This window comes from Sarcophilus harrisii, chromosome 6 (assembly GCF_902635505.1).
Source record: "Sarcophilus harrisii chromosome 6, mSarHar1.11, whole genome shotgun sequence".
In the NCBI taxonomy this organism is placed as follows: Eukaryota; Metazoa; Chordata; class Mammalia; order Dasyuromorphia; family Dasyuridae; genus Sarcophilus; species Sarcophilus harrisii.
Genome location: NC_045431.1, coordinates 219152944 through 219173297, shown reverse-complemented (window position 1 = coordinate 219173297; position 20354 = coordinate 219152944). Strand labels below are relative to the sequence as shown.

The following is a 20354-nucleotide window of genomic DNA, read 5'->3' as shown; positions in this document are numbered from 1 at the left end:
AACAGTCTATCCTATCCCCAGGTCTCTCTCTCCCTATGTCATAGGATTTGTGTCCAAAGTCTGACTGAGGTCTTTTATATAATAGAATTTTCCTTTATAAAGTTCATTTGAGGTTATCTTTCCTGCCGTTTGTCCTAGGAACATTTTTGCAGTATCTAGTTTACCTTATTTGATAACTATGCTGAGTTGCCTGATCTGCCTTGACATTAAAAGTTTATGAAAATTATTGTACTATAGTAGTTTTCTAAGTAAAATAAGTTTACAAGCTCTTTTTTGCTTCCATACTCTTATAGTATTTGCTATTTTAAGAAAGAACAAATTTCTAAGAAAAAAAAACCCTTAAAAATGTATAGAAACATTTGGTATTCTGAAGAAAAAAAATTAAGCTTTTATTTTTTCTATCTCTCTGCAGATTAAAGCTAAAAATTATGACAAGGTTGAAAAGGTGAGTGCCTTCAAACATACTCAAAATATTATGCTATAGTTTAACTGGTAGGTGCAATTATATTTTAGGTCCATAAGCAGAAGAATAGACATAAGCACTTAAACCTCTATATAAATGAAGACATCCTAGACTATACAAGTTCTTTCCTCATATTTATGTATCTTTATTTATGAGAATACAAAAATTACCTAATACAATTGCATTATTTTTCTTTCTGCTCAGTTTAAGTTCATGAATTTCACCTCAGAAATGTATAAGTGAAATTTTATTATTAGTAGCTAATGATTTTCTCTTGTGTCAACAGTTATTTCAGAGATGCCTTATGAAGGTTTTACATATTGATTTATGGAAGTGTTATCTTTCCTATGTCAGAGAAACCAAGGGAAAACTACCCAGCTACAAGTAAGTTAAAACTAGGGGTCCAAAAGATACAAATCAACTCTGGCATATATTTGGACATTTGCTCCTATTCTCTAAGACACTAAGGAGAGTTAAGAAAAACTTAGGGAAATAATTCATAGTCCTCAAGTTTCAGTGAAAGCCAATGGCTCAATTACTTTTAGTGATCCCACAAATACATATTTAAATTTTTTGTGCTGAAACACCAAACTTAGTAGAATTCAGCTTAGTTTACACTAACTCTGATAGTTTGCATGATGTGGTAGTTGCCTTAAATAATTTTATATGACTTTTTTTACAGTCTGTTTTTTTATCTTTTGTGGGGTCTAAGCCATTCTCTACCTACCTCCATACTTTCAGCCAACAATGCATTCTTTTGACTTTAGGTACAATTTTAATGTAAAAGATTTTCTTTTTCTTTTTTATATGTATTTCTTTTAACTTTTATGTTTTATATTTTTTAATTTTAATTTTCATTAAAAAATCTTTTGTCTATCACTTGCTTAACATTACGTTTCACATGTAATCAAATTTACTCTCTAGCTTTTTACATTTATAAATAACAAGTGAATTTAAAAACATAAAACATAATTTTTTACTATGTATTTCTAGTCCTCATCAATGTTCTTTATCTATTAATTTTCATTCATTTTTCTACTTGTTGTAAATATGTAAACAAGGTAAAAATACTCAGCTTATTAGTTTTTCTTTTTCTTTACTGTTTAGTAAAGACCTGGATTTCTTTATGTTGCTTATACCTGTCCAATTTAATTTCATTATATATAGTATTCCATTATATTAAGATAAGACAATTTGTGTAAATATTCCCCTATTTTAGTTCCTTTAGGTTGCTTCTAGTTTGGAGTAATTCTAAATACTAGTTTTGTAAAAGCCTTTAATAGGCTTTTTTTTACCTTTTTGATAATTCTTTTCTGTTGTATTTCCAGGAATGTAATTATTCATTCAAAGAGCATGGTTATTTTATAATTTTGACTGCATATTTCCAAATTGTTTTCCAAAAAGATTCTGCTAGTTTGCAGTGCAAATGTTTACACCTGCAATGAATCCCACCCACATTTTCCCCCTTTTTTATTTTGCTGAATTTTTTTCTCTTCTTTTTCTTTTTTGGTTTTTTTTTTCATAAGAAAAACAGAATAGAAAAAAGAAAGAAAAAGAAGATTAAAAAGCAAAATAAAACATTGTCATGTGCCCAGCAGAACATCAGGGAAGATTCAAAATGTATAATAAATTTCCTTGTCAAGAAAACATAAATAATAATAGAAGAAATTATATTTATGAATCCCCATCTTTTCTTTGCTTCCTTGTAGGTTATTTTTCTGCTGAGCATTTTTTACTTTATTCTTTTTTTTTCCCCTCTTTCATCCTCTCATTCTCCTTCCCCAAGTAGGCTACAATTAAGCACAGGTATATTTGTATATTCATATTCACTCCTACTCACAGATTCATACACATATACATATATCTATATACATAGACCTACATTCATACATGCCCCCATATATTCAGATACATATAAATACATATATATTTACCCATATGTAAACCTGCATCTAAAACAATAGTAATATGGTTGACATATAATGTTCTCTCTTGATTGAATCTTTTGACTTTGTCTAAGGCCAATGATTACTAATCCTACTGTTTTTTTTTTTTTTAGTAAATTCTATTCCTGATCCTTGTTATAATGTTTCTGGATGTCTCTTCTTTCCTATCCCTGCATTTTTTCTACTTTAATTCTGCTCCTTAATTTGCTATGCTATTACTTAACTTCTCACCCATAGATCCCTCCTTTGTCTTCTTCCCCTACCCTTTCCTTCCCTCTTCATCTCATTCCCATTAATCTCCATACCTTATCTCACTCTAATGAATCTAAACAACTCTTCAGCACCCCCACTTTATCTCATGTTATTCTTTCCTCCCTCTTTTATTCCTTTGCCATTAATCTACATACCATGTTTCACTATCATCACTGTATACATCCTTCTATATCCCTTCCTTATCCAGTGACCCCTCCATTCCAACCCCTTTATTTCTTTATGGATTTTGGAGGATGCTATATACCCTTCATGATATATATGTAGTACTTGCCTATTTAACCCCTTTCTGATGTGAGCAGATTTTCAGAACTACGAGCCCTTCTCCCCCTCTAATGCTTCTGTGTCTGTTCTTCCTCCGCACTTCATTTGTATAACAAATTACTAATTTACCTTTTCCTAGGCAGTTTTGATTTTTAGAGTCAGATCATACTCAATTCTGCCCCAATCTTTCATTTGAGCTATCCAATTACTTATGCCAATCTTAAATATATGGTATACATTTCCACGTAAAACATAAAACAGTTTGTTCATGTTAAGTTTCTTAAAATTGATTTTTGATATTGACTCATATGTTAAATTTTCTATTTAAGTTCAGCTATAATTGAGAGCAAGTCCTGAAAATCTGCAAGTTTGTTGAATGTCCTTTTTTTTTCACTCAATATTATGAATAATTTTACTGGATATAATCTTTTTGGTTACAGGCCTAATTCTTTTAATTGCCAGTTTTTTCTTGTTTCTTGCAAAACTTTCTTTTTGATCTGGGGATTTCAAAATTTGACAATAATATTCCTGTGTTTTCCACAAATGAGGTGGTGATCAATAGATTTTTTCTATTTCTACTTTCCCCTCATGTTCTATCACTCATGAGCAATTTTCTTGGATTATTTCTTGCATCATTGTGTCAAAGTTCCTTTTTGGTCACAGCTTTCAAATTTGGAGAACTTGAAATTTATTGAACTATTCCACTATCTTCCCAGAATACTCTTGAGTTCCCTTATTTTCAGTTATTTTTGTGGGTGTGTAAAGTGGCACCTAAGAACTGTTTTAAACTTTATTTTTTTGTATATTACTAAAGTTGCACCTTGGACACTTATTTAATCTAAACAGACCAGTGAATTATATAGACATAGCCAAAAATTCAACAAAATATATAGCTTTTAACAGATTTATTCTGAGACATACTCCCAAAAGGAGAGTAAAGCACATTACAATTTTTCTGCAGAAAAAAATATGTATTTCCCTACATTTTATCTTTCTCTCTCTCTCTCTTTCTCCGCCCCCTCCTTCTCTCCTTCCCTCCCTATATATCAATGGCTATCAGCAAAGTGGTGCAGTAGATAGAGTGCTGAGCCTGGAGTTAGGAATACTTATCTTCCTGAGCTCAAAACCAGCCTCAGACACACTAACTTTGTGACCCTGGGTAAGACACTTACCTCTGTTTGCCTCAGTTTCCTCATCTGTCAAATGAGCTGGAGAAGGAAAAAACTGGTATTTTTGCCAAGAAAATCCTGGATGGGGTCAAAAAGAGGCAGACAATTCTGAACAACAACACAGATATATCTATATCTCTAGATCTAAATGGTTTTATTTCTCTAGATCTGTATCTAAGTTCTAGATTTCACAGCTTATAAGTCTTTTTTTTAAATTGAAGTTTTTTATTTTCAAAACATATGCAAGGATAATTTTTTCAACAATGAGCCTTATAAAACCTTGTGTTCCAATTTCCTCCTCCTCCCCCCTCTCCCTTCCCTACATGGCAAGTAATCTAATATATGTTAAATGTGGTTAAAAAAAAAAATATGTTAAATGCAATACAGGCATACATATTTATACAATTATCTTGCTTGCCAAGAAAAATCAGATCAAAAAGTTTTTAAAAATGAGAAAAAAATAAAATGCAAGCAAACCACAACAAAAAGAGTGAAAATACTATGTTGTGATCCACACTCAGTTCCCACAGTCCTCTCTCTGAGTGTAGATGGCTCTCTTCATCACAAGATCATTGGAACAGGCCCGAATCATCTCTTTATTGAAAAGAACCACGTCCATCAGAATTGATCCTCGTTTAATCTTCTTGTTGCCTTGTACAATGATCTCCTGGTTCTGCTCACTTCACTTAGCATCAGTTCATGTAAGTCTCTCCAGGCTTCTCTAAAATCATCCTCCTGATCATTTCTTATAGAACAATAATATTCCATAACATTCATATACCATAACTTAATCAACCATCTCCAGCTGATGGGCATCCACTCAGTTTCCAGCTTCTTGCCACCACAAAAAGGACAGCTTATAAATCTGATTGTTTATTCCCTCTCACACACTCTACTTTGCAATAAAACTGGTGGTTTTCAGTTTCCTTGGCCAGTCCATGTGATGTTATGTTTCTTATCTTTCTAAGTTGTGCCCCTGGAATGCTCTCCCTCCTGACTTCTCAAAGAATAACTCTGGGATGGCCTCTTACAAGAAGCCTTCTGAACTCTGAAATTGTGAGCTCTTCCCTAGTTATTTTGCTTTGACTGCATATTTTGCTTTTTTTTTTTTTTTTTTTTTTTTTTTTAATCTATGCTCACGTTGTTCACCCTCTGTAAAATGTGCCTCATGGGAAGGGATCATTTTATTTATCGCTTTCAATCCCCAGTACAAAGCTTGGTGCTCAATTTATGAATTAAATTGAGATCTTTCTTATTACCTGTATTTCAGAGAAAAAATGGCACAAGCATATGACTTTGCTTTGGATAAAATTGGAATGGAAATTATGTCTTACCAGGTATGTTTTGTTATAAAAATACTTATACCAAATTTAATGGATATAAATATGTAGAGAAAGTCAATGACCTTTTATTTTATTTCTCAGATTTGGGTGGATTACATCAATTTCTTGAAAGGCGTGTAAGTATTTTCAGAATTTCATTTTATTCTTGAACTGTTGTTTTTAGTGTGATAGCAAAAATGACATGCATTATCTATCATACAGGGAAGCTGTTGGGTCCTATGCAGAAAATCAAAGAATAACAGCTGTCCGGAGAGTTTATCAGCGAGGTTGTGTTAATCCAATGATCAATATTGAGCAACTTTGGAGGGACTATAATAAGTATGAAGAGGTAAATAAGACAGTCAATAGTTGGCTACAAAGTAGCTCAGACATTGAAAGTTCTGGCCTTCCTAGTGCCAGATACCTGGATAGTGCCATTATTCATCACTTCCTGATGAAAGAGTTCCCAACAGGGCTCTTAGGAGTATTTAAGTTTCTATGTACTGCTGATGAGAGTTACTTATAAGTATATTCTGACTGAATAGTATGAAGCACAAAGGGCATTTTTGGTTAGACTGTATCTGGAATATAAACTGTTTTTTTTTTTTAATCAAGTAGAAAATCAAAAATGCTACCCTTGAGTAATATGGCTATGTTGCTGAACTATCAGGAGGGTATGCAATTAAATTGTCCAGTGCTGGTGACAGTTTTCTCTGAGCCATTCATCATCTCTTCTCAAGTGACAGTGGATTGGTTGGTGAGAGGTAATTAAAACCATGGGCAGTCAGGCACAGTGGAAAGAACACCAGATTTGGAGTCAGAGGACTGGGATTCCCATCCTGTCCTGATGTATGGTCCCTTTGGGATCTTGGGCAGACTTCTCTCTCTCTCTCTCTCTCTCACTCTTGGACTTCAGGGATCTCTGTTGGAAGGTGAGAGGATGGGTTTGGATGCTCTCTGATAATCTCTGGCCTCATGGTACCATGTCTTAACCAATTGAGTTAACTGGTCTAGCCAGGGGATAATAATGCCTATGTATAGAAGGAAGTTAGTTATTATCTCCATGGTTCTTTGGAAGCACTTTATAAATTAGGGAAGGAATTATGACCTCCTAGGTATATTTTGTACTCTTGTTTGAATTCTCAAAAAATCAAAGTTATAGAGATGCAATTAGTAAGGGATGAACCTAAATGATTTGTTTTTAGTGTTGAATGTTCAGCTTCTCTCATTCTTTATGATAGAATTTTATCAAAAACTCTATTTTAAGTAATTATTCTTTTTTAAAAAAATTCTGTTCTATGTTTAAAGATGTTTTAATCATCCTTAGCTAAATATGTCTGAGGCCAAGGTCAGATTGGATAAGATAGCATGCCTTAATATGCCATAATATAAAGGTCTCGTCATTAGTTAAAGGAAAAGATTTGTTTTTAAAAGTACAAACTAATGCTGACTATTTATGATTCCTTTTCTTTGTCAGGTACTCAATGTTAAATCATCAAATATTAACACATAGCTCTTGAAAGCATTTATGTACAGGAGACATGCTCCATCAAAGCCTTTATGCCTTGTATTGTAGTAAATGAAATCGAGTCCATTTGAGGATTGTTCCATTCTATTTATGTGAATGCATTTGTTCATCCTGTTTCAATATGTACTTCCAAAATAAACCTATTCTTAGAATTATTTGTGTACTTCCATACTATAAGCTCTTTGTTAAGAATTTTTTGGTTTTAAAATGAATGTTAGAATTTTTAAATGTTAATAATGTAACATGTTTCCTGCATATTTTATTCTAGGGCATCAACATACATCTAGCTAAAAAAATGATTGAAGATAGGAGTAGAGATTATATGAATGCACGACGTGTGGCAAAGGTTTGGAATTTCATCTGTATGTTTAGTTTAATAACCTAATTTTGAATACATGCTCTTAGGTCAGAGACCCTGGGTTCTAGTCCTAACTTTAGAACAATGGCTGTATGACCTGAGACAAATTACCTAATCATTGAAAATTGAGGTTCCTCCTGTGAAAATTATTTGTACATTATCAGGTACTGTGTGAAATATTATATATTCTATTACCATCACTGCTCTCTGCCTGGATCAGTCTTCACGTATATATTATTTGATAAATAAAATGCAAGTAACTTTGTATTAAAAAGTTAAAATTATTTTGCATGAACAAAACAACAAAGAGGGAGGGGTATAGAACATGAATGATAAACTAGATTTGACTTAAACTTAGCTTGGTAAGATAATATGTCTCAGGACATATCCCTGTATGTCAAATATAATCTTATACTCTACATTCATTTTGGAGGAGATTGAAGAAAATATTCCTATTGTAATCTACTTTATTGAAAAGCAGAGGTATTTTTAAAAGAAGAGTAATAATTAAGTTGTTCCCTTATTTGCTACTGTGATCTCTTAAATATCCCTAGAGGACCAAAGTAGGGGCTTCTGAGCTGTTTTCTTGGGGTGGTCAGGACAATGTTGCTTTCCATTATCACCACAGAAATAGCCTTCTTTCTTCACTGAAATGTAAAATACCAATCCTTTTTGGCTATAATAAAATGAACAGTATTTGAAAAAGTCTTTTGGGCAGTTTATGTGTATAAGTAGTTTCCATTTAATCACTTCTTCAAGCAAATTTGCCCTGATGGGCTCAATTACTGTTTATTTTGGCAATACTTGACTAAAATGGGGTTCATACAGGGAAGAGTAGAATGACTCCAGTACAGGAGGAATGATGAGCAAATTTCTGAAGGCTTCCATATTCTGAAAATAAATTTGAATTTTTTTAAGCCAAAAAAAGGCTTTTTAAAATGTGCTAAATATTTATTTTTTAGGAGTATGAAACAGTAATGAAAGGCTTAGACCGCAATGCGCCTTCAGTACCTCCACAGAATACTCCCCAAGAAGCTCAGCAAGTTGACATGTGGAAGAAATACATACAGTGGGAAAAGAGCAATCCTCTCCGAACAGAAGATCAGACGCTCATAACAAAAAGAGGTAGTCTAATCAGCTCCCGATTTGGGGACTCTTAGAAATTGAGAAAGCGTGAGACAGGACAGGCTCTGTAGTGCCTTCCACAGTGGTGAATGCACCTCTTGGGGAGATGGTGAAGTGGTCCCTGAGAACCGTTTGTTGGGAAAGTGGAGAGTCTATTGAGACCAAGCAGCCGTAGCCAGAGCATGACTGTCGTTGTGTTTGAACGTTTTTTGTAGTGATGTTTGCATATGAGCAGTGCCTGCTGGTGCTGGGCCATCACCCGGATATTTGGTACGAAGCTGCCCAGTACCTGGAGCAGTCCAGCAAGCTGCTGGCTGAGAAAGGGGTAAGTCAACCCCCAAGCTTCTGGTGGGATTGGTGGGACCATGAATTCAAAGATGAGAACCCATTTGTGGTCCATTTAGAATGCTTATCAGTGAGGAAGCCTAAGCATCAACAGGCTAGACACGGTTCAGAAGTAAACATGGCACAGTGGCCTTTAAATAACTATTGATGATGATTCAAATAGCAGCCGTTTTTATATAATACTTTGGCTGTGTGAGTCAAGATTATGCTTTCCATTTATTTAGTAATAAATGAGATAATATTTGTTAAGTGCTTAATTAGCACGATGCCTGGCATATAGATGTTCCATAAATGTTTGTTCCCATCCCCCTTCCCCCAATAAAACATGGACTTTTAAGCTTTTAACAAAATATACATCTTACATATTTATTCATGAATAAAGAAAATAGGATAAAATATATTAATCATCTGCATTCTCGGTTGTGTTAAAATAACTGAAGGTGAGTTTTATTTTTTGCCCTTCCTCCATAGGACATGAACAATGCTAAATTATTTAGTGATGAAGCTGCTAACATATATGAGAGAGCAATTAGCACTTTACTGAAGAAAAATATGCTTCTTTATTTTGCATATGCAGATTATGAAGAGGTGAGTAGAGCAAACCAATGTTTGGACATTTTTTCCTAAATGTGTAGAAATGATTTCATTTATTATTCCAGTGCTATTTCCAGCTATCCCCTTTGCCTTATTTATCCTTGCTCGATGTGGGAGGTGGGAGGTGGGGGCGGGGAATTGAATGAAGAATAATAAACCCCCTTGCCTTTTGTATTTACTTATGTGTAAGTAACGCCATATTTTTGTGAGAAGAATCTATATAGAATGTAGGGGCTAAGCACAGGACCTGGCACACAGTAAGAGTTTAATAAATGCTGATTGATTGAATATTGCTTACATATGGATACGGAGACAGGATATGAATTTAGATTTGTGTTGTGTGCATTTACCATTTGTTTCCAAATCTTTTCTGCTACCTCAGAGTCGAATGAAATATGAAAAGGTGCATAGCATATACAATCGACTTCTAGCTATTGAGGATATTGACCCAACTCTGGTGAGTAGTAGCTTTAATGCTTTCTTTTACCCACTTTTATAGTATCTTGTGGTTTTTCTTTATGAAACACAAGGCATAAGCAGTCTGTCACATGTCATACTTCTGGAAGAGCTTGGCATGCAGCCACCCTAGACAGCTGCCATAACACTGTCTCCAGGGTCCATGAGAGGAGAGGTAGCACTTCAGAAAATAAGTAGCTTTGGAAGAAAGTCTGGGTTAGTAACCTATATTTTGCTCCATAATGAATACAGTATTAGTGGGATTTCAATGTGTAATCCTTGGAAATCCTTGTATCTTTAGCACCAAGAAAATTAATTGACTGGAGTTAAATAAATGCTATAGTTATTTATGGAGAGTAATACCTCTTTTCAACACTTAAATGATTTAAGTTAATACCTACATTTTGGGTATATTAAGATTGCTCCCTTCTGAGTAAGTTAACTAAGAAGGGAATAAAGTATGATTCAGACTTGGATTTTTCAGGCCTTACTGTGGCTCAACAATATGCAAATTTGTTCTCAGACTTCAGGAGTGATTTTTTTCAAATTCTTTAAATCTATATAGGTATATATCCAGTATATGAAGTTTGCAAGGCGAGCAGAAGGCATCAAATCTGGAAGAATGATATTTAAAAAAGCAAGAGAGGACACTAGAACACGCCATCATGTCTATGTCACTGCAGCATTAATGGAATACTACTGTAGTAAGGTAAATACTGAAATGCCATTTAAAAAAAAAACCGTAAAAAAAAATGAGTAATGACATTTTCTCCCATTGAGGAATGTTTCTGGAATTGAAAATCATTGTAGAATTATATAGCTTAGTTCTTCAATATTTCAAGATCCATGTTGTGAGATCTTCCCAGAGTCAAAGATATCTCTAAGAAATCTCAAGGCTGACTTTGTGAACATGTTCTTCATTTTCATTTAATTTCATTTTATACTATTTTCAACACCTTCACTCATTACTGGTCATTTTTTGAATCTAAGCAAACCAATAGAATTAGAATTTAAGTTAGTAAGGTTTTCTCTCTGTTTCTCTCTCTCTAGGATAAATCAGTGGCCTTTAAGATTTTTGAGCTGGGGTTAAAAAAATATGGGGACATTCCAGAATATGTATTAGCCTATATTGACTACCTGTCTCACCTCAATGGTAAGTAAATGCTGGACTCCAAGAGGATAACTCACATATCTTAATTACCACTTGGGGGTTTGTAGAGCACAGGGGGAGTGCCAGGATCAGGGGGAGGCCTGGGTCAGCAAGATACTGGGTGGAATCCTGCTTCAGACCTGAGATTGTCCATCACCTCGAGCAGGTAATTTCCTGCCCTGAACCCATGCCCCAAAGGATGATGCTCACAGCACCACCCCAGCTGTGGCGAGAATGGGTTGAGATCCTGGAGGGAAGCACTGGGCAAACCATGAAACCTGAGACAAATCGGAGCTGCTTGTGGCTTCAGTGGACAAAGAGACTGAGGCTCAGAGCAGTTGAGTAACTTGTTCCAGATCACCAAACCGTGCTGGGGGCCCAAGCCATCATCGGGAGCCTCCATTCATTCTGGGAAACTGTTGGGAATGACCCAATTGAGTTTGTTTCCTTTCCCGGTGGCAACTGCAAGGACAGAGGAAACCTGAGAGCAGAGAGACAGAGACTGAAGGAGCAGCAGGGAAAGCAGAGAGAGAACCCAGAAATACAGTGACAGGGCAGCTTGTGCTTGGAAAGGAGGAGGCTCCTTTCTCAGGGAAGACCAAGGAGGGAGCAGCTGAATTTGTAGATGCAGGACATCAGCCCAGATGCCTGCTGAGAGGGCAGTTTGTAGATGCAGTGGAGCATAACATTGGAAGAAGGAAAAGTGCTCAGGTGTTAACGTGGAAGAAGGGTCCCTTCTGTGTAGTACAACAGAATTATGGGCCGAACATCAGGACAGCCCCAAGTTTCAATTCTGGCTCTCACACTTATTAAAGGCTACTCCAGGTGGGGCAAATCATTCCACTTTCTTAAACCTCAGTTTCTTCATTTGTAAAATGGGGCTAATGAAACTTATAGAATATCACAGAGCTGTTGTGAGGATTGAATGAGCTAATGTGTATAAAGTTTTCAAAACAATCTAAAATGATTAGTTATTATTAAAAATCCATGAATTGGAGGCAGGTCCATTTGCTCTTTGTCTTGCATCCTGATTGACAATTGAACTTAATAGTATCCTCATCTTTTATTTTAAATTTTATTTTTATTTTCAGTTCTGAATTCTCTCTCTCCCCATCCCCTCCTCCACCTATTGAGAAGTCAGAAATATCTCCATTACATATATATGTTCATTTTTTAAAGTTTCATTGAACTATTCTCTGTTGAACTTAAAAACTTAAAAGGTTAGAGCAGCAAATGACATTTACTTTTAGAAGTATTATAGTAACTACATGTACAAATTGCCATATTTCATTACAGACATGCTGTTTTAACTAAATTAATTGTAAGACTATCTAGTAAGTTCTTCCTCTTTTATTCCCTGAGGCAATTGGGATTAAGTGACTTGCCCAGGGTCAAACAGCCAGAAAGTGTTAAGTGTCCGAGTCCAAATTTGAACTCGGGTCCTTCTGACTTCAGGGCTGGTGCCCTATCCACTGTACCACCCAGCTGCCCCTAGAAAGTTATTCCTAGAAACAACATCCCTTCTGGCCACCACTTAGAAGACTTAAGTCAGACCTAATTTACATTTGATTATGAATTTTTTTTTTGTACCAAAAATGGTTATGAGCTAATTTCAATCATTTGTTTTCTTCTTGAATTCCTCTAGAGGACAATAATACCCGAGTTTTGTTTGAACGAGTATTGACTTCTGGAAGCCTTCCTCCGGAAAAATCTGGGTAAGCCTAGCCCAAAAGTGTTAGGCCATAAAGTCTACATTTACCTGGAAATTTGGACTTAATGAAAAATTTCTATTTAAGCCTAGTTTCAGGGAAAAGAAATACTTTTACAGATGAATTTATATGCTTCTTTTTCACTCAAAACAAAAACCTTACAGTTTGTCCATGTTGATCCAGTCTCTCGAAAATTTGTTTCCAGTTTCTGCCCATTCGTATCTCACATACTTTATAATACCTAAGAATTCTAAGAATAAGGGATCTTTTCTTTGTTTTTCTGTCTCTGGCCCTAGCACTTACACTTGAACTTCTCCAACTATTCTAGTACCTTGGTGCCAAATGCATGACCATTTCTGACCCTATAATACAAGATTGCTACAGAGATGTCCATTTTAATATTCTCCCCATACAGAAGTCCTTTCAAAGAAGTCCTTTGTTACTCAGTTGTTCTTGCTAATTTTAAAAATTTTGCTTTTATCTGAGTCTTTCCTCAAGAAAATAAGTTAATATAAAATTATTACTATAATATAAAATAATTAGTAAATCCTGTCAGCTTTTATCTTGGTGTCCAGTGTATAATTTTAGCATCAAAATGTCCAGATAGTTCTGCAACATTCTATCTTAGGAAGTAGAGGAAAAAATTGTTATTAGCTTTGGGGCATTCTTGTTTTTCATTGCATTCAATGCATTTGGTTTATAGAACATAATCGACTCTGCTATGCTCCAAGAGCACATTGACAAAATGTCCTTTTTGGGGACCCTCTAGCATGATGAAACAGTGACTTTTGAGGCACACTAAATAGTGACTTCACGTGATTCCTCTGTGAGCCAATTGTGTGATGATTTTGTCACTCGTGACGAGGGCTTTTGAGAGACAGGTTTAAACAGCTGGCTGGTGCACATTCAGGAAAACCCTGTGGCCATCTTGAATTCTTGTTTTTTTTGGAGGGGGCATGTGCCCATCCAAGAGGGCAGCCAACAAATGCCACTTTTTCCCCCTGAGGCAGGCAGGAGGGCTTGCTGAAAATTCAATTTTATGAATCATCTGCCCTTTTGGAAATGTCCACATTGTCATTTTGGGGAAGATTGTCATATTTCTGTTACATGGAGATTGGGACTGCCCATATTGTTAATAGAACTGGACATCCTGAAGCAGCTCATCCTGGCTCCCTGGAGCCAAATGGCCACGTTTTCCACATGAGCCTTCACACCCTGGAAATCAATAATGCTATAAGTCAAAGATTAACTTATTGTGGTGTGGGCATAAGATACTTTTTTAAGAGGGAAAAGGAGACCAATTGTTAAATATTTCCCAGTATACTCCTCTATACAACCCAGAGCAGTTCTCATCAGTCCCTTTTAATGAAGAGATAATATGGTCTTTTCCCCGACCTCCCCTGCCCCCAAGTCCAAAATTCTCTTTTATCAAAGGATCTGTCTGATGTTAGTAACTAATACCTTTTTAAGACTAATTTTAAAACCAATGCAAACAAGCTTTTTGGCCACAGGCTATCTTGCCCTCTGTTAGGCCACTGGATGATGTTTCTGTCCGGTCCCTTTCACTGCCTGCAGAGCAGCTGCTGAATAATGTCCCCAAAATGAGAAAGACGAAGAGGGGTTAGAACATATCCAAGGGGCTAATACTCACTCTCCTCTCCTCTCCTTTCCTGGGCAGAGAAATATGGGCCAGATTCCTCGCTTTTGAAAGTAACATTGGTGATCTAGCCAGCATCCTGAAAGTGGAGAAAAGACGATTCACAGCATTCAAGGAAGAATACGAAGGCAAGGAAACAGCTCTTCTGGTGGACAGATACAAATTCATGGACTTGTATCCCTGCTCTGCAAGTGAACTGAAGGCTCTCGGCTACAAGGTAGGGGGATAGGGCCTGTGTTCTGTGGCAGGTGGTGGTTTTCTTCCTCTCCACTCTACACTTTCTTGAGCTTTAAGTCATGGGAAATACTGAAAATTAATTCAGTCAAAGACAAATTTGCACCCCAGCATTTGACTATGTGCCCCCTGACCGACCTACCTAGTTCCCTCTTGTCAATATCCAAGGATGCAAAAGTCAAATAGAATGGGAGGTTTAAAAATAAAAATCAAAATGCTATTAATTCTCCCATGTAATGTTCTCTGTTCAGTTTTCTTGGTGTCTCTGGAGGTCTCTGGGAGCAGCCTTCATTTCAGTAGAGTCATCATCACGAGAGTAGTCAGGGGTTAAAGTCCAAATCCTTTATTGTTTCTTTCAAAGTCTTGTCTCCTTTCCTGTGGCCCGTTAGCTTTCTTAAAGGCCTTCCCAAAGTTTTGGTTTCAGTGGAGAAGCTAAGGAGGAGAGCCTGTTACCACAGGGTGTGAGATGGGATGAATGAATCCGAGTCCAAGGGTTTGTGATTCAGCCTCCAGTCCACTTGTCTTCTCTAGCTCTCTCTCAACTCTGAAAGCTTAAGCTCCTGCCTCCAGTTCTCTTGTCTTCTCTGCCTCTGAATGAACCTGGCTGAGGCTTCTAGTTTATATGCTCTACACTGAGTATAAACCAATCATTATATCACTAGGAAACCATTATTTGTTAAAAGATTAAATCAATCATGCTGAACTTAGAGAACTATTAAGCACCATGCTAAACTAGATAACCATTGTCTCATCAGTTCCACTTAGTACCTTATGAGAATCCTTGTTTCAAGTTCAGAGTTCTGGCCCATAACACTCCCAGAGATTTCAAACTATTCTTTTTTTTTTCTTTAAACTTTAAAGTAGTTGGAGCTGATGGTGCCATGAATCTGTCTCTCAGTGTTTATTGATTGATTAAGATAGTTCCTGTATTAGAGTTTGTGAGATACAGTAAAAGGAAACCCTGCCCTCTCTTACCTCTGCAGTGTCAGCCACAGGCCAAAGCCTTGGTGGCCCCAGGCAGAATGATCTGGTCTGAGCCAAAGCAGTGGGGCCGTAGTGGGACGTCTGAGCGGCCTCAGGAGTCGCTCATGCTTAGAAAACTTGTCTTCTCTTTGCCTTGTGCTTTCATGAGCAGAGGACAAACTATGTACTGGGGTCATTTGGGGCCAGTGGAGAGACAGATGGGGTGTTAAAAAGGCAACTGTTCCTTCTCTGTCCTCTTTATTTCATATTTTCAGAAGTGCAATGGATGAGAAAATCAATGATTGATATTAGTTGTCTTTAATTCCCAGTTGCTGTAGCCTATCAGAATGGCAGAATGAGTCAGGAGTTTATTGCCTACATATAGTATGTCCATGGAGTATATTCACTTCTGGCCAAACCAGCTCTTAACAAAAATTCAAGAAATGTTCAGACATTTGTCTTTCCTTTAAAAATTCATGAAGTTCTTAGGCTACAGCATACAAATGGGGAAACCAAGGCTAAGATTGAGTGACTTGCTCCATGTTTACACCATTAATAAGAATGAGGTGGGATCAGAACTTGTCTCCTCACTTTGAGTTTAGTGCTTTATCCACTAGGCCATGAAACATGAAGCCATGTCAAAGCAAATGATACAAAATTTCCCTTGGACATCTGGAAATATTTGACTGGATTTTTTTTTTTAATTTGTTTTTTAATATGATCTTAGCAGTCATCAACGTAAATATTTACATAAACCAAAAACAAAAAAGATTGTCTATGAAATTGTGAACCTGTTATTTTATCTTTTAATGTATGTATTTTAATATTAAATTTGAAATGGTCATAATGAAATTGCTATATGGCCCTTTGGAACATTATTCTATATATTTTTTAAATATTTTATTGGTGTTTTTAATTTATTCATTTATTGCATTTCACCCCCTACCCAAATATGCCTCTCAAAGTGACAAATATAAAACAAAGAGATTCATTATACTGGACATGCATGCAAAATGTAGGTCATATTTTTTACCATCACCTCAGTGTGGGGATTCAGGCAAATCCAAGACATTCCCTTCCCTACCTGATTAAAAGTTGCACCTATAAGGTTTAACCTGTTTGGGATTGCTTGTTGTTTTGGGGGGTGGGAAAGGAAGGAAAGGGGAGGGAAAAGAAATGATGAGATACATGATTTCAGAAAAACATGGGAAAACCTATGTAAACTCATACAAAGTAAAGTGAGCAGAACTGGGAGATCATTGTATAGAGTAACAGGAATATTGTGTGATGACCAATTGTGAAAGACTTGGCTATTCTGATCAACATGATGATCCCAGACAGTTCTAAAGAAATCATGATGAAAATGTAATCCACCTCCAAAGAGAAACCCAATTAACTCTGAACACAAATTGAAGTGTAGTTTCATTTCGTTTTCTTGCTTTTTTGTAATATGGTTAATATGGAAATATGATTTCCATGATTTCCCACATATAATTGATAGCATCTTACTTGCCTTCTTGGTAGGTAGAGGGCATATAGGGAAGGAGAGAATTTAAATTTCAAAATTTAAAAGGAAAAAATGTAAAAAGAGTAAAATTTTTTTAAGTGAAAAAGTTGTGCCTACTAGTGAACAGTTTTGAGAGAAATTTACTAGTTTGGCCAGAGGGTAAAAAAGAATTCTTTAGGTTGCTGCCAGGGGTTTCTGATAATGGTGCCTGGTTTATTAATTGTTTTTGTAAAGGCAGCCTGGAGTAAAGGGAAAAGCTTTGGATTTTGGACTCAAAAAGACCTGAATTTGAATTCCAATTACCTACACCATGGGCATGCTATTTTTCATATATGAAATGAAATTAGGTGAAATAGATGATCTCTTCTAGTTCTAAAACCTGTGATGATATGTGCAAACATTTTCTTCAAGGCATCGGTGGAGTCTCTATTTCCATTCCTGATTTTCAGACAGGACTTGTAAGAAATTCTGAGTAGTTTAAATCCTTTAAATCCAGGGGTATTTCGAATTTCAAAGTATCTGGTATTTTAAAAATCAGTGCATACGAGAAAGCAGAAATGAGAATCGAGCTCTCAAGATTATAGTCGTGCTCTAAAGGAGCCAGATGTTACTTCCCCGGGCAGGGCTTCGCCCTAAACTTGACAGCTGGGGCTCGGCCACTCCAGAAGCACCTTCCGGGCCTTTGGCACATGCGTTTGAGCCCCAAGTCCCTAGGACCTTGTGATTAGTGCACACGCATGTGAATGCAGCTCCTTCCCGTGTTCTGACACCTGGCTGCAGAACTGCACGACCTGTTCTCAGGCCTTCCTCTGCCTCAGGACTCTCCTCTTGTGCTTTTTTCAGGACGTCTCCCGGGCCAAGCTGGCCACCATTATTCCAGACCCCGTGGTGGCCCCTTCCATAGTGCCCGTTCTCAAAGATGAAGTAGACAGAAAACCCGAATACCCCAAGCCAGACACCCAGCAGATGATTCCCTTTCAGCCAAGACATTTAGCACGTAAGCTCTGGCCCTCCCTGGACCTGTGGGTTTATTTTCAGATTTTAGAATGTACTGGATGGAGAGACGGGGTGGGATGGGGGAGGCAGCCCGAAGCAAAGGCCTGTCCTCTGGCAGCGAAGTGGAGGCCTCTCAGAAAGGCTGCTGAGTAACTTAGTACACCAGTGTGACCCAAAGCCCCCTCCCACTCCTTGAGGCTTAGGGCCCCATGCCAAAGGAGCCGGCTCGTGGATGTCCCAGCACAGGCCGCAGCCTGGCCCCTGCTGGGATCCCATCAGCACTGTGGCTGCTCCCTCTAGTGGCGGAGAAGGAAACTGCCTGCCCTCCTTCCAGGCCTTGTCCATCTGCCCAAACTGTAGGGACCGGCTTCTCCCTTCAGACATATTTCCCGAGTGTCAGTGCAGCCCACAGGCCCGTCTGCCCCTCTCTTACTCAGTTATCAAAATGGCTCTGAGGCTGCCTCCAGGGGGTCCCACATCAGTAAGGGGCCCCTGCTCTTGGGCCTAGCCACTTAAGTGCAGGATGGGAGGTTAGAAGGCACCTTCCGGAAGCCCCTAGGTGTCCACAGGGCCCGTCCAAGTCTGCTTGCTCAGAAGGATGCAAAGCATCCACCTTGCTGCCGGTCATCTCACATCCTGCTTTGCTTTTCAGCCCCCGGCTTACACCCTGTGCCTGGTGGAGTATTTCCGGTTCCACCTGCTGCTGTAGTTCTAATGAAGCTCCTCCCTCCTCCCGTCTGTTTCCAGGTTGGTTCAGTTTTTCTGCCCGTTTTGGGCCTTGCCTTGGTGAAAGGGAAGTGGGCAGTAAGGCCATTTTTCTCTCATCGCTGTGGATTAAAATCTGCTCTTGAACACAGGGTCCTTTTGTGCAAGTTGATGAATTGATGGAAATTTTCCGAAGATGCAAGATCCCAAGCTGTAAGTTCCCCAAGCACAAAGTGGGCAGAGCTGGGGTCCTGGAGTGTGGAGGGGGAGGGCTGGGAATATGCTTGGCGTTGAGGTAGGGCATGAGGTTCTGGCAGGCCAAGCATGACATTTACATGATTTCTACCCTCTCCCCTCTGACCCCATGCACAGCGCCATCAAACTGCATTTTCTTATTTTAATGTAAACATGAATGCATGAAAGTGATTCTTTTAAATGGTCACTAAAGTGGCACTAAAGTTATTTTTAACAATTCAAAGATGAATGATTTCTAAAACCTGGCCCCATCACTGAATGGACTAGGAAATGAACGTTGCTGATAAAGGAAACAGTTGGGTCTGGTTCAGGGGCCTTGTTGTAGTTCTGTTTTTCTGTGACACTTTCCGCATGATGTACCCTAAAACCAGCCTTTTGTCCCCTTGCACAAAGCTGTTGATGAAGCCGTGAGGATCATCACTGGGGGGGCCCCGGACCTGGCCGTGGAAGGGAACGGCCCCATGGAGAGCAGCGCCGTGCTCACCAAAGCGGTCAAGCGGCCCAACGAAGACTCGGACGAGGATGAGGAGAAGGGCGCCGTGGTGCCGCCCATCCACGACATCTACCGGGCCCGGCAGCAGAAGAGAATCCGGTGAGACGGCCGAGCACTGCTGCGGACAGATGGGGCAGGCGTCCCTTTGTTTCAGAGACAACACTTTGTCACGAGTATCTTGGGGACAAAGTGATGCTGTCACCGGTGCCTCTTTCTATACAATGGTTCTCAATAAACACTTTACAAGCCAACTAGAAGGGTGGGTCTTACACTGTCGAGCAGATCTGTGCTTTGAGCAAAACTAAGTTTTCAAAAATGGGGAAATAGTGCAAAATGTCTCAACACATTTTGTTCCCTCTTCAAGTGTGTCTAGTGACTCTCTTGAAGCCTTGTTGGTTTTCAACAGTTTTATTTTAAAAACTGGATGGCTTCTGATTGTGAAACATTTTAATTCACTTGTTCTGGAAGTTAACTGTTTGCTCATGTAAAGTCCTGCCTTATTGTTTGTTTTTATTTATGGCAGAATGTATGGAATCTGTTTTGTAGTTTAAAAATGGAAAGAAAAAAAAAACATCAGTTCTTTTAACAATAAAAGGATCTTCAAAACCCCCTGCCTCAGTCTGCTTTTATTTAGAAGCAACTTCTACTTCTCTTACCCATGTCATGTAGCCCTAAAGCCCTTTGAAAAACAGCAGTACCACTTCTCTTTTCATGTAATTTTTATTTTCAGTTCCAAATTTTCTTCCCCCTTCCCTACTAACAACTGAGATGGCAAGAAACAGGATAGTCATTAAACAAATGAAGTCATGTAAAATGTATTTCCACATTAGCCTCAAGGATCCATT

General features: G+C 37.9%; 1 protein-coding gene across 1 annotated transcript in view; it reads left to right on the top strand.

The window, feature by feature from the left end:
- The window catches only part of CSTF3 (cleavage stimulation factor subunit 3), a 74976-nt gene extending 54854 nt beyond the window's left edge, over nucleotides 1-20122 (top strand). The window contains exons 4-21 of the mRNA XM_031941793.1: nucleotides 413-445; nucleotides 750-847; nucleotides 5383-5449; nucleotides 5537-5571; nucleotides 5657-5783; nucleotides 7231-7308; nucleotides 8283-8445; nucleotides 8661-8770; nucleotides 9262-9378; nucleotides 9767-9841; nucleotides 10406-10549; nucleotides 10891-10993; nucleotides 12636-12705; nucleotides 14378-14573; nucleotides 17904-18057; nucleotides 18709-18803; nucleotides 18914-18974; nucleotides 19410-20122. Of these exons, the coding sequence (XP_031797653.1) occupies nucleotides 413-445; nucleotides 750-847; nucleotides 5383-5449; nucleotides 5537-5571; nucleotides 5657-5783; nucleotides 7231-7308; nucleotides 8283-8445; nucleotides 8661-8770; nucleotides 9262-9378; nucleotides 9767-9841; nucleotides 10406-10549; nucleotides 10891-10993; nucleotides 12636-12705; nucleotides 14378-14573; nucleotides 17904-18057; nucleotides 18709-18803; nucleotides 18914-18974; nucleotides 19410-19612 (1929 nt within the window). The 3' untranslated portion in view covers nucleotides 19613-20122. The remainder of the gene's footprint in view (nucleotides 1-412; nucleotides 446-749; nucleotides 848-5382; nucleotides 5450-5536; nucleotides 5572-5656; nucleotides 5784-7230; nucleotides 7309-8282; nucleotides 8446-8660; nucleotides 8771-9261; nucleotides 9379-9766; nucleotides 9842-10405; nucleotides 10550-10890; nucleotides 10994-12635; nucleotides 12706-14377; nucleotides 14574-17903; nucleotides 18058-18708; nucleotides 18804-18913; nucleotides 18975-19409) is intronic.
- The last annotated feature ends 232 nt before the right edge of the window (nucleotides 20123-20354 follow it).